Source organism: Rana temporaria, chromosome 2 (assembly GCF_905171775.1).
Source record: "Rana temporaria chromosome 2, aRanTem1.1, whole genome shotgun sequence".
Taxonomy (NCBI): domain Eukaryota; kingdom Metazoa; phylum Chordata; class Amphibia; order Anura; family Ranidae; genus Rana; species Rana temporaria.
The window spans coordinates 467,571,080-467,585,868 of NC_053490.1; the positions used below are offsets into that span (position 1 = coordinate 467,571,080).

The 14,789-nt window shown below is 43.7% G+C and overlaps 1 protein-coding gene across 1 annotated transcript in view; it reads right to left on the reverse strand.

The window, feature by feature from the left end:
* Nucleotides 1–14,789, reverse strand: part of TBC1D23 (TBC1 domain family member 23) — a 75,831-nt gene that overhangs the window by 18,893 nt on the left and 42,149 nt on the right. The window contains exons 8-12 of the mRNA XM_040339443.1: nt 14,110–14,213; nt 8,716–8,832; nt 6,325–6,417; nt 3,961–4,131; nt 2,218–2,260 (exon numbers count right to left, since the gene is read on the reverse strand). Of these exons, the coding sequence (XP_040195377.1) occupies nt 2,218–2,260; nt 3,961–4,131; nt 6,325–6,417; nt 8,716–8,832; nt 14,110–14,213 (528 nt within the window). The remainder of the gene's footprint in view (nt 1–2,217; nt 2,261–3,960; nt 4,132–6,324; nt 6,418–8,715; nt 8,833–14,109; nt 14,214–14,789) is intronic.

Sequence of the window (14,789 nt, forward strand, 5' to 3'; positions counted from 1 at the left end):
TATCCTCCAGCAATGTCCCCAGTATATCCTCCAGCATTGTCCCCAGTATATCCTCCAGCAATGTCCCCAGTATATCCTCCAGCAATGTCCCCAGTATATCCTCCAGCAATGTCCCCAGTATATCCTCCAGCAATGTCCCCAGTATATCCTCCAGCAATGTCCCCAGTATATCCTCCAGCAATGTCCCGACTCCCCAGTATATCCTCCAGCAATGTCCCGACTCCCCAGTATATCCTCCAGCAATGTCCCGACTCCCCAGTATATCCTCCAGCAATGTCCCGACTCCCCAGTATATCCTCCAGCAATGTCCCCCGTACCTGTTATGATGCCGCCGCCGCCGCTGCCACGTTCATCACCGCGGCGCGTGGAACATTTCAGACAGCTTTCTTTTCAACAGCTGTTTTCCCTGCCGCGCTGTGTATAGAGACACTCCCCCTTGCTCGCGATTGGACAGATCCGTCCAAGGGGGAGTGTCTATGCACGGCGGGGGAAAACAGCTATTCAAACGAAAGCTGTCTGTAATGTTCCTCGCGCCGCGGTGATTAACGTGGCAGCGGCGGTGGTGGCGGCGGCGGCGGTGGTGGCGGCGGGGGGGGGGGGGGGGGAAAGTATTCTATTCTAGTATCGGCGGTATTAGCGGGAGTACGAGTACTCCCGCTAATACTCGGTATCGGTCCCGATACCGATACTGGTATCGGTATCGGGACAACCCTAGTAAACATTATAATCTATTGGATTAACCCTAGTTTTGCAGTAATATGAAGATTCTGTAAAATTACTTTTTTTAAAATGTTTAAAAAGATAAAAAAATATATATTTTGGACTTGTGACTGTGCTATGCCCAGCATTAAATGGGCTGTAAAGGTTTGTTTTTTATTTAGCTAGTCCATTGTTGGTTCACTAACCTTTTCCTTCGATTTCCCTTCTAAATGTTTTTTTTTCTTTGTTTTCTTTGTCTGAATTTCTCACTTCCTGTTCCTCCTCAGTAGGGATGAGCTTTGGCGTGTTTGCACACTACACATGCAGAGCCCGCCAGAAAGTCTGCACAGTGCTGCGCTAAGCACAGGCAGGGAGACATTGTCCCGATGCTCGGCTGCAGAGATCGGGAAATGTCTCCCTGCCTGTGGTTAGCGCAGCGCCGTGCAGACTTCCTGGCGGGCTCTGCACATGGAGTGTGCGAACACGCCGAAGCTCATCCCTACTCCTCAGTAATCTGTTCTGGCTGACTAACCCCCAGCCAGAACAGCTTGGATAATGGGGGGCAAGCTTACTGAGGAAAAACAGGAAGTGATAAATTCAGACAAAGTAAAAAAAAAAAAACATTTAGAAGGGAAATCGAAGGAAAAAGGTAAGTGAACCAACAATGCGCTAGCTTAAAGGAACCCACTTAGAAAAAAAGAAAAAACGTTTACAACCCCATGTGCGGTTCAATATCAGAATTGCTTAGGTGTGCGATCCACGCCTCATTCTGGATATATCAAAAGGATGTCACATAGAGGACTCGGAAGTGACGAGTCCGCACTTCTACTTAGTTTTACCGTACTGGCGTTATCAGGAAGTGACTCGTTTTTAAAGGAACAAAATCAGAAGATTTTCATTTATTTATTGTGTTGGGATTGTCAATTTGGACTTTATTTTTTTATTTGCTTTTTCTTAATACCGTCCACACCCAATTTGTATTATTCACCTTGATGTTTTTAGCGGCAACACCTTTACATTCGATTTTTTATACAGTTCAGTTTTCACACTTTCTTAAAGGGGACGCTATGTTTTAAAACATTACACCAGGCACCATTTTCAACCCACTCTTTATCAGTCTAAAATCCATGCCCTATGCTGTTGTGTCTCTATACAAATTTAGTTGATGTCAGGCTGTAATCAGCCTCAGCATATGTCTACCTTTTTCTAGGCCCTGCAGCTCTTATCCAAGCTCAGTGGTGCTCAACCTTTTTTTCTTTAATAGTCTATACATGTGCTGAGCATTGTTAATAAAAAAAATAAATAAAAACTGGTTAAGTTTAAAAGTTTATTACTAGTAGCTGGGGTGTAGATCCTGCACCTTTTAAATGTAGTGTATTTTCTTGTTAACCAGCCAAACCTTAAACAAAAAGAATAATATTTTTTTTTTTTTTAAATAAGTATACAACCCTTTGCCACAAACTATTTTTTTTTTATATTTGGGAGCCGCTGTGGGAAAGGGGGAAAGCAGAAACTTACCCATAAATCCTCCTTTGGCTATACTAACATATTCCTTGTTTTTCTGTAAAGAAAACAAATCACGATATTATCAATAGAAAGTAACTGGCATAAATGTTCTACAAAGCAGCTTTGTTTTTTCACTCTTCAGATTAACCACCTAATAACCACCCACCCACCCACAATGTACTGCGGACATACCCATACGTCGCTGCATACTTCTGGGTTTAGGGCAAGCACATACGTACTCCTCTGCCGACATCCACTGTGACTGTATGCAGTGGGAGCCTGTCATCAAGTCCCGGCCAATGATTCATGGCTGGGACCTGCTGATCGGCTGTGTACATTTAGAGCCCAGAGCTCTGTGCTGACATTCAAAGAGCTCTGTACACAGGGAACGATCTTAGGGTTTCTCATCCCTACTAGGGATGAGCTCCGGCGTGTTCGCACAGTCCACGTGCAGAGCCCGCCAGGAAGTCTGCATGGCGCTGCGCTAACCACAGGCAGGGAGACATTTCCCGATCTCTGCAGCCGAGCATTGGGACAATGTCTCCCTGCCTGTGGTTAGCGCAGCGCCGTGCAGACTTCCTGGCGAGCTCTGCACGTGGACTGTGCAAACACACCAGAGCTCATCCCTAATCCCTACAAAGCAGGGATAAGAAAATTAGAAACCAATTAGTAAAAGCAGCACACTTTACATTACACATAGTTAGGCACACATTTTTTTTTCATTAAACAAATACTTTTATTGAGCAAAGAGAAAAATACATACAATATAGGGTCATGACAAACATTGAACATATTAAGCAATACCTCTCAGTATGGATATGCAGCATCATCTCCTATTATTGTATGCATAATTATGAGACTGAATTGTCGGTACCATTTACAGTTGGTTGCATCAAAACAGTGTACATGGCAGTGAGTTAGGCACACATTTAACCCCTTGATAGCCCTAGATGTCAACTCCTTCCAAGCCAGTGTCATTAGTACAGTGTTAGTGTATAGTATTCTCACTGATCACTGTATTAATGTCACTGGTGATGTCAGTTCCCATTATAAAAGTTGTTAATCATCGCCATTAGAGGTATAAAATAAAAATTCCAGTATATATTATTTAATTATATATATTACACACACATGCACACACACACCATAGTTTGTAGATGCTATAACTTTCATACAAACCAATTGATATACACTTATTGGGATTAATTTGAATCAAACAAAATGTACATTTTCACCAAAGTTTATGAAGAAGAAATTATATATTTTTTTATTGGATAATTTTTCTAGTTAAAAAAAAAATGTTTCCCCAAAATGTTGAGTCTTTTTGTTTATATCTAGGGTTTACCCAATATAGCGGATGCTCTCCCTGCAGGCAGTCCACCAGCCCACACATTCACAGGATCTGGAAATACGAGCGCACCAATCTGCATCGGACATCTGCTCATATATTTACAGTTTATCGAGGGAAAGTGGGAGGGGAGGGTGAATATATGAGGGCAGTTTCACATCATAGGAGGAACCTACCAAGAAGGGATGGTGGAACACGGATTTCTAATGAGGCAGAAGGGGGCAAAAAAAAAGAAGGATGAACATTTACTACAGATGTCCCCCTGCCTTGTAGATCAGTCCAATTCCCTTTGTAGTTTTAGGATAAAACGAAAAAACATACATCATAACCATCATTGTATATGCACCCAAACATATGATGCAGTACCCCAACTCCAGACTGCCCCATAAAAGGCAACGAGTTCCTACCTGTAAGAAGTGAGCGAGCACCATGTTCATATACATGTCCTCCTCTTCTCTTCCACTACCCATAAAGCACAGGTGTTCTCCTGCAGCTACTGAGCCAGACTCCAGCGATTGCTTCTGAGCTTCCAGGAGAGACTTCACCGACAGGGCAAACTCTCCAGGGTTCTGCAGCATCTACAACACACATTAGTTGTCACATATACAGGACTGCATCAACACAAAGCGCAAATTAAATGATGAAAGTGTGGGGGGGGGGGGGGGATTGATTGCAAATTTTGCCTATAGATGGACTTTAAGTATTTTGATATACTTGTAAATTGCATATCTTGGAGTAAAGTACTAGTCAAGGTACAAGGTTCCTCCCATCTTCGCCTGTTCTCTCCTTACTTCCTGCTAACAAACAGGAGGCTTACAGAGTGGGTAGGGTTATATAGATACACTTGGGGGTGGGCCCAGCAAAGCTTTTACCAATGTGCAATCACCTGAAGGTGGTGGCATATAACCAATGGGCACACAACCAGGGAGGAATCCCATACAGGATCACCCTGTGGGAGAACAGATGGAGGGGTTCAGTTCCCAAGGGAAGACATGGCAGGTAGATGACAGTTCTAATCCCACCTATCACGTGAAGAGAAAATTGTTTAAAATGCCTTCAAAGAAGGACTGGGGGGGGGGGGGGGGGGGGAGAATGATATTCCCACCACAAAAAGGTGATGGGAAGAATGGAGAAGGATCGGCTCCATTTTTACAAAGGACTTTTTAAAGAAGTAACCTCCAAGTGCACAAGAGGATGACTCTGCATGGGCAAGAGCATGCCAAGAAAGCCCCAGTGGGACAAAGAAGAGCTTGCAAGATGAGTGCACAGGGAGTAAAAGAACCAAGGTGTTAAAAGGAGGACCTACAAGGCCGAACCAATACCTACAGGGTACTAAGGGCTAAGTGTTTGAAAAATCCAGACAGAAGAAGTTGCAAGATGAGAAACTACAATAAGTTTTAAAGATGAAGTTCGCTATGTGAAGGCTAAGCGAAAAGGGCTCTAGGTAGTAGAAATATTCCCCTCATATAGTGTGGAGAGTCCTGAATGGAGAGAACAAAGCACAGGCTGCCTTAAAAGTGTCCATCAGCAGAACCTGGGAAAAATTATTGGAGGGGCAACCTGTGACTGGTATGAGGGAATTGCAATAACCCAAGCTCTAACCAAGCTACTGTGGCCGTGTCTCTGTGGCATCAGGCAATAGGTAAGACAGCAAATGATCAGCTTGCATCAACAGTAAAAAAACAGTGTCTGTAGTGCACAGTTAGGTGGCTTATAAGCACTTTGGCACATGGCAGAGAGGAATTTACATTCGCGAAGTGGATAAAAAGACCACCCAAACAAAAATAGGTCATGCTGTAATAATGTCATCCACAAGGCTGAATAAAGCAAAACAGTAATAACTACAGAAAAAAAAGTGTAGATTATCTCATAACCTATAAATCCAAAACTGCTTGGGTGTGTTAGCCTTGTGGTGTGTCTTGTAAGATAAAATAATATAATCTAGTGTGTACTTCAGTTCCAGGTAGTGATCCAACAGGGCATGCATAGCCAGCAACCAGTATGTAAAAAGGCACAGGAAACCATGTCTCACCTTGTCCATGTCACTGGTCCCGTTTAGGGTCAAGCCTTTGCCTGTCATAATGGGCATACCCCGAAAGACATCTTCATAGTTCCGGTGCTCTAGAATTGGACCACAGCCCTGGATTTGTAGAACACAGCGCCTGAAACAGCACCTAACTACATTCGTTGCACCACATGGCAAGCTGAGGGCCTAAAGCCGTAGCCAGTGTTTAAAGCATACATTACCGGCCAGCCTAGATGCTGAAGCATCTGGTTCCTGTGGTATACATTGAGAGTAATTAATCTGGAAACTGCTAGTGAGCCAGATGGCAAAAGGCAGTTGTATACGATAGAAGTATCATTAAAAAAAAAAAAAAAAGGGTAAATCTAGTGAAAGCAAAATCTCCAACAGAAGAAGTCCATCACCTGAAAACACTAGAAAATAAATAAATAAAAAACCGGAGCCTCGTGGACTGAGAGGGGTTATATAGATACACTGGGAGGCAGGCCCAGGAAAGCTTTTGCTAGTATTCAATCACCTGAAGGTAGTGGAATATGAGATTACCCATGGTCTAATAATCAATTCATGTGTCTTGTACTGTACTCAGACATATGAGATTTACAGCTATGCCAAAATTCTTATTATCCTAAATTGTACAGTACGATATGATTGAGATATTAGCTTTTAAAGCAATATATAAAAGAAATGGAAAATGCACATATTTATAACCACAATACAAACACTGCAAGTGACAATTGTTAGGACTTACCAGATCAGAGTCCAAGTGAAATGCAGTAGACAGGTGGCCAGAATTGTATTGCTCTGCTGGTCTGCAATCCACCACAAAGAACCGTACGCCCTCCTAAAATAACCCGGTAATTCAAATTAAAAAAGCTAATTATATTGCAAAATGTTTGTATTGTTTTGTATGGTTAGGCCTATAAAACATTATGAAAGTGGAAATCTCAAACTTATAAATATCAATTGTTTGTTCCTGTTGAGGTCTAAAAAGAAATGCATTGGAGACATGGTAAGCTGACTTGAAAGACACTTTTTGTTTCTTTTATACAGCCTGCCACTCAAACAAGTTGGATGGAGCAAGGTTTCCTGCCAGGACATTGTATTCCGATAGTTGCACCTGCTACTGCAGCCACCGGTCAAGACATTTTTTCCAACACATCCCTTTGACAGAACTGGATCAAACAAGCAACTTCAGTCGAGCAAGTACCGATACACACTTATCAAAATCGTTCACTTCCTGCTGAGGCAGTTACATTTCTATACTGTATGGCCACTTTCAAGTGATACTAAAGTCTTGTTTTTTCTTTATAAATAATAAACATGTGATACTTACCTGCAATGTGCAGTGGTTTTACACAGAGCAGCCCAGATCCTGTTCTTCTCGCGTCCCTCCCTTCTTTCGAGTGCCCCCACAACAAGTAGTTTTCTATGGGGGCACCTGAGCCGAGCCAGAGCTCTGTGTCCATTCAGACACGGAGCCGCGGTTTGGCCCTACCCCCTCTCTCTCCTGATTGGCTAACTGACTTTGAAAGCAGTGAGCCAATTGCGCCACTGCTGTGTCTCAGCCACTCAGGAGGGAGAGTCCCAGATGGCTGAGGCCTACTCATGCACATCACTGGATAAAAATGTGGCTCAGGTAAGTATTAGGGGGGCTGGGGGAGGCTGCTGCACACAGTCTTATTCCATTTTTAGGGAACAATTATATCATGTAGAGATAAAGTTCAATTTAGCTGTGGTGTCATGCCGATTTTGGGCTTAAGGAGGCAAGACCCAAAGCCTACCCTCTTTCCTAACATCAGGCTGGAAGTAATAGATACAATCCGATGCATTTGTCTTCAGAGCTGGAAGGACCTGCCACCAATAACCAGTGTGAACAGTGAACTCCTAACCATCCCAAAACCCCAAAAAAACGTAAAACCTTAACCCTAAAATGTTTCCCTAAACACCTAACATCCCAAGCTTATTACTCACAATTCACATCCCAACCCCAGTAGTTAAACTTGTCAATAAAAGAGTCCTAATCACTTAACTCCCCCACTAATAGTGCCTAAAGTGAGACCCTGAATCCCCCCATAACAACCCTAACACAAAGCCTTACGTGCCCAATGCTAAACTAGACATAGAACACAAACCCCTGCATCGACAGCAAGCAGCCACATGCTGAACATGAAGATCCAAAAATCACAAGAAAACACTCCAAAGACACCACCATTGTTACGTTTCTGATACACATTTAAAATGCATTACTTTCTACTACTGCTCCCCATTTCCCAACCACATTATGCTCTCCTGCATCACTTACCAGCTGTTTCACTCTCACACACGAACAAGGTATTTTGCATCCCAAAACTGGACAACTCCCAGAAGCCACCAATGTCTTGGAAGGTTTGAAACTCTTTAAGCATGTTGTCAATTTCCTACATTGTATGCCACCTGCATACTTTGATCACTACCGCACCTGTTTGGCAAGTGCTGCTGACATTCCTACTTCCTCCACTTCTACAGTCCACTGCCTTAAAGTGGAGGTTCCATCAAAAAAACTATTTTGCTTTAAACTGTAGCTTACGACTATAAAAAAAAAAAAAAAAAAAAAAAAAGAATTTTATTCATCTGGAAATGCCTGTTGCTATGCGGTCCCACGAAATCTGCCTTTGAAACCACCTAGGATTCTGACATCATCTCCCTCTAATGCTCCTAGGAAATGTGTGTCATCATTTCCCAGGATGCAGTGCGCTGTCCAATTATCACTCCCCATCCAAGACTTCCAGGGAGAAAGTGCCTGTAGGCTTCACAATGCCCACAAGAAAAATGACAACGGTGTATATATAGTTTTATAAACTATCTTTTTTGAATATCTATGCGGATCGGCGGCGGATTGTAAAATAGTAAGTGACCAGATTTATATTATAAAAACGCAGGATGAAAGGACATACATTTAAAAAATGCTAATTGTGGTTGGAACTCTGCTTTAATGTCCCAGGTACTCTCAACATCATGCATCCTCCCCCTATGCAATGCTTTATTTGCATGTTCTCTCTTTCAGGGAATGTAGAAATGTATATACACACACGCGCGTCCTTTATGCACAGGAGGCAAAAGGATGATTTCTGAACAGTTACTTACTGAAGCATTTACTTACCTCTTGATGATTAGCTTGAAGAATTTCTGATACAGAAACTGCTAAGCAAAGTGCTTGGCTAAGATCAGTGTCATCTTTCAGAGCGATGAGGCTACTACCAAACAGATTCTGGTTATCCTAGAAAGGAAAACATGACCTGTGAATCAATAAATGCATTTACACAGTAAGGCTGTTTACACAGACCAGCTTGCAAATGTAAGTCTGAAGAGCAAAGTGTACTGCAAGACCCGGACCAGGTAAAGGACCTGGCCCCCTTTTTGCGATTCGGCACTGTGTCGCTTTAACTGACAATTGCACGGTCGTGCCACATGGCTCCCAAACAAAATTGGCGTCCTTTTTTTCCCACAAATAGAGCTTTCTGTTGGTAGTATTTGATCACCCTCTATCTAGGACTCCCCAAATACCAAATCACTCGTCTGCAAGTCGTTCAAAATACGGCCACTCGACTAGTGACCGGAAAAAAACCATGGCAATCAATCTCACCTTCACCAAGATCCCTTCATTGGTTGCCAGTAAAAGACAGAATCACTTTCAAGGCACTCTGCCTAATACATAAGTGTATTCAAGGAAACGCCCCCCAATATCTATGCGAAAAAATAAAAGCCCATAACCCCAATCGCATTCTGCGATCCACCAATCAAAACCTACTCCAGATACCCAAAGACAGATACAAGTCCAAAGGAGATCGATGATTTGCAGTCCAGGGACCTCGCCTGTGGAATGCACTACCAACCACCATCCGACTGGAGTCGGACAACTTGGCCTTCAGGAGAAAGATTAAAACCCATCTCTTCTGAGGTCTAGGGGTTCCTTACCCATGAAATGGATACAGCGCCCAGAGGCGATTCAGTTCGCATGTGTTGCGCTTTACAAGTTTCTCACTCACTTACCTCTGCAGTTTTTATTTTTTGCGCTATAAACAAAAATAGAGCAACAATTTTTACTTTTTGCTATAATAAATATCCCCTAAAAATATATAAAAAAAACATTTTTTCCCACAGTTTAGGCCGATATGTATTCTTCTACCTTTTTTTTATTTACCAAAAATATCGCAATACGCGTTTATTGATTGGTTTGCGCAAAAGTTATAGTGTTTACAAAAAAGGGGATAGTTTTATGGCATTTTTAATAATATTTTTCTTTTACTAGTAATGGCAATCAGCGTTTTTTTCGTGACTGCGACATTATGGCGGACACATCGGACACATTTTTGGGACCATTGTCATTTTTACAGCGAAAAGTGCTATAGAAATGCACCGTCTACTGTGAAAATGTCAATGGCAGTGAAGGGGTTAACCACTAGGGGCGCTAAAGGGGTTAAGTGTGCCCTATTGTGTGTTTCTTACTGTAGGGGGGCGTGACTGGACGTGTGACGTCACTGATTGTCGTTTCCTATGACAGAGAACAGACGATCAGTGACAAGCCACAGAGAAGAACGGGGAAGGTTTGTTTACACTCACCTCTCACCGTTCTTCAGCTCCTGTGACCCGATTGCGGGACACGGCGGGGATCGGGTCCGCGAGTCCTGCATGCGTGGTCACGAAGCTCAGGCCCATTTCACACCAAGCGCCGTGAAATTGGTGTGAAATGGACCCAAGGGTGAGGGGGGTAAGTTTCTTACCTTACTTTAAAATATATTTTGTATGCAGAGCGCAGTGGCATATACACTAGTTCCTCACACAATTTCCAGCGTATGCCTTCAGGGACTACTTTATAAACTGTGAAGAATCAGGCAAAGTTGGGGGCATCACTTGGTAGGCAAAGTGGCCACAGCTGTTTGGAGGACAATAAACTACGCTGTACTAGAGCTGCACGATAAAATCCTTAAAGAATCGAGATGAGCAGAAAACTTGCTGCACTAAGCCGACAGCGGTGTTCGATGGCTCAGTTCTCAGTTTAGAGGTGCCGGGGGACAGATGCAGCATCGGAACTACTGGCCCCTCCCTCCTATCGAGTGCCCCCTCAGCCAGCAGCTTCCTATGGGGGCGCCAGAGCTCCGTGTATCCGTTCAGACACAGAGCCCCAACCTGGCCCCACCCCCTGATTGGCTGACTGACTTTGACAGCCAATGGTGCCGCTGCCGTTTCTCAGCCAATCAGGAGGAGTGTCCTGGACAGCTTAGACATTTGTGGACATCGCTGGAGAGAGATGGGGCTCAGGTAAGTATTTAGGGAGTGCTGGGGAGGCTGCTACACACAAAGAATGCATTCAGATAAAAAACCTTGTGCTTTTACAACTCCTTTAAAGTGGTTGTAAACCCTTACAGACCACTCTAACCTACAGGTAAGCCTAGATTAAGGCTTACCTGTAGGCAGGGCTGTGGAGTCGGTAGATAAATGTTCCGACTCCTCAGTTTTATGTACTTCCGACTCCGACTCCTCTGTATTAATATGCAAATGTATTTTATACATTCCTTGAGGGAAAGAAACGCAACCTACCACAGGACTACTGGCTGGGAAGCCAACAGTCTACTGTATTGCACAGTTTAAGCAAAAGACAAACACAATGAAAACAAAGTTTTATGTAGTTGGGCTGCTGCTTTCTCCTTTGTGTGCTTATCTGCTGCTGAAGATAGGGCAGTGGGAGGATCCAGGAAGGGGCAATTTATTCTAAAACATGATTTTCCTAGGAGAATCCCATAGTCATGTTTAAAGTTTAAGCTAACAATCGGAGTTTACAAGTTTTTATAGCCTTAGCTAAATGACAACAGTTTTTCCAATGGTTTACAGCAGGGATATGTAATTAGCGGACCTCCAGCTGTTGCAAAACTACAAGTCCCATGAGGCATAGCAAGACTCTGACAGCCACAAGCATGACACCCAAAGGCAGAGGCATGATGGGACTTGTAGTTTTGCAACAGCTGGAGGTCCGCTAATTGCATATCCCTGGTTTACAGCTTCAGTCTTGAACTATTGGCCCTCCATTCCCTTCACTTATACAAGTGTCTCACTCTCTAGTCCTGCATAAAAAATGTTTTATTTAATCCCTTATCAGTGAGAGGCTAGGTTACACATGGACACTGCGTTCCCTGTAAAAGCAGAACACAACAATATGGAAAGTATAAGTATTGCAGCTCCTAATTGTGCGTTGCGTGCCATATAGTGAAGCACATGAAGACATTTAAACTTGCTTTTTTTTTAATTCCAATCTAAATTTAGTAGGAGTCGGAGTCGGTGCATTGTTTGCCGACTCCGACTCCAGGTACCCAAAATTTCCCCCGACTCCACAGCCCTGCCTGTAGGTGCAACAAATATCTCCTAAACCTACACGGTTAAAGCGGTGGTTCCCCCTTAAAAACAACATTTTTTTATTCCACTGCTTCCCCACATTCCATCACGATTAATGCTCTTAATATTGTTTTCCTGCTGTACATACCTTTGTACAGCATCTTCACCCGTGCATCCGGGTTGCGAGTCCCGCGGGAGTGGGCGTTCCTCACAGGCTGTTGATTAACGTTTTCCCCAAAAACGAGCTCTCCCCTGTCGCGTAAGCCGCGTCACGGTTGGCGAAAGGAGCCGAACGGCGAGTCGGCGCTATACTGCGCATGCGCATCGCCGCTCGGCTCCTTTCGCCAATCGTGACGCGGCTTACGCGACGGGGGGAGAGCTCGTTTTTGGACAAAACGTCAATCAACAGCCTGTGAGGAACGCCCACTCCCGCGGGACTCGCAACCCGGATGGATGGGTGAATATGCTGTACTAAGGTATGTACAGCAGGAAAAAAATATTAAGAGCATTAATCGTGATGGAATGTGGGGGAGCAGTGGAATAAAAAAAAGTTGTTTTTAAGGGGGAACCACCGCTTTAAGGAGATATTTGCAAAAGAAAGGCACCGATGTCTACTGTGCATGCGCCGTAGACAACGGCGAGCAGGCGTACTGACCATGCCGCTTCTAGCGATCATGCAGTTAGTGGCGACACCCGCGAATGACGCCATCGCAGCTCCGGACAGTCACAACACCAGAGCAGCGATATGCGGAAGTCACCCGTGGAGAGATGGCGCAGACGGAGGGCAACGAGAATTGCTGCGGGGGCTTCGATCTCAGGTAAGTACTTCCTAATGAGCTAGTATGCTATGCATACTAACTCATTTTTCCTTTGTCTTTCAGGGTGTTTTAGAAAAAAAAAATAGTTTACTTCCTCTTTAAATACTAAACCTGTTTCTGACATCTGTTGCTTACAAGTTAAAATTTTTTTTTATTTTTTTCTAGTAAAATTACTTAAAACTCCCAAACATTATATACTGTATTTATTGGCGTAGAACACTCACTATTTTACACCGAAAATAGAGGGTAAACTGTGCCTGCGTGTTATACGCAGTGGGCTGTGGAAAGCTTTTTTCCTGGAACTACCCTCTTAATGTTAGGGTGTGTGTTATACGCCTGTGCGTGTTATACGCCGATAAATACAGTATTTTTTTTAGCAGAGACCCTAGAGAATAAAATTGTGGTTGCAATATTTTTAATGTCACACTGTATTTGCACAGCAGTCTTTCAAAGCAATATTTTTGGAAAAAGATACACTTTAACCGCTTAAGGACCGCCTCCTGCACATATACGTCGGCAGAATGGCACGGCTGGGCACAAGCACGTACAGGTATGTCCTCTTTAAGTGCCCAGCCATGGGGTCGCGGGAGCCGGTCCGAAGCTCCGTGACCATGGGAACCGATCACCGCTGGAGTCCCGCGATCGGTCCCTGGAGCTGAAGAACGGGGAGAGCTGTGTGTAAACACAGCTTCCCCGTTCTTCACTGTGGCACCGTCATCGATCGTGTGTTCCCTTTCATAGGGAAACACAATCAATGATGTCACACCTACAGCCACACCCCCGTACAGTTAGAAACACAAATGAGGTCACACTTAACCCCTTCAGTGCCCCCTTGTGGTTAATTACCAAACTGCAATTGTCATTTTCACAGTAAACAATGCATTTTTCTACCAAAAATAGGTAGAAGAATACGTATCGGCCTAAACTGAGGAAAAAATATTTCGCTCTATTTTTGTTTATAGCGCAAAAAATAAAAACCGCAGGTGATCAAATACCACCAAAAGAAAGCTCTATTTGTGGGAAAAAAAGGACGCCAATTTTGTTTGGGAGCCACGTCGCAATTGTCAGTTAAAGCGACGCAGTGCCGGATCGCAAAAACTGGCCAGGTCCTTTAGCTGCCTAAAAGGTCCGGGTCTTAAGTGGTTAATGAATAAAAAACTAAAAACAGTAAAGTTATCCAAATTTATTTGTATAATGTGAAAAAGAGTCGAGAGAGAAACGTGATCTTTATTCAAAAACAACAAAATCATGATTCTCATTTTAGCCAGAATCATGAAGCTCTACTGTTCTGGAAGGCATAGAGAAAACCCTCATCTCAGCAATAAAAGTACGTTTACAGGCTTACTTACCTTACGGAAAGACGCAGGAGTTTTATTGTGGTAATGCTGAGCTAAACTGAACAGGTCTTCAATGTCTCCGACCTCCAAATTTGTTGGGGGAGTTTCCAGGAATTCTGGAACAAAGTGTAGAAATTAAGTTTTGGAGTTTAAACCTATTTATAAAACTTGTAAAATTAAAAAGGTCACTTAAATAAGCATAGAGACACATTAACAAAACCTTTAACGCAAGGGCGCTCAAGCAATGGTGGCCCACGGAGCTCTCTGATGTGGCCCATGACCTCAAACCAGATGGTGGACCGGCAAGCCTAGATCGCAATCAATGGGTTGCTGATCTGCCATCCCAGAGCATCAGAGTGTATAGAGCCGGCACTGGCAGTGGAGGAAGCAGGTGGCCACGGAGGGAGCAGGAGCTGCATAAGCCAATGCTTTCTGTGCACTGTCCCAGGCAGAGTGATATCAAGTGCGCTTCGCCTGAGAAATTTTGTGGCACATCCTGTGAGTTTGGTGCACTTACACCCACAAGATGTAATAGAAGTCTATGGCTCAGTGCAGCCAACCCGCAGAAAAGCTGCAGATGCACTGTGCTACACCCACAGTGCGGGTAAACTTCAGCACATCAGTGTGAAATTCAGCCTTATAGGGGGCTCAGAACAGTAAGGGCTCTCTTACATTTGCGGTTTGGAGGATAG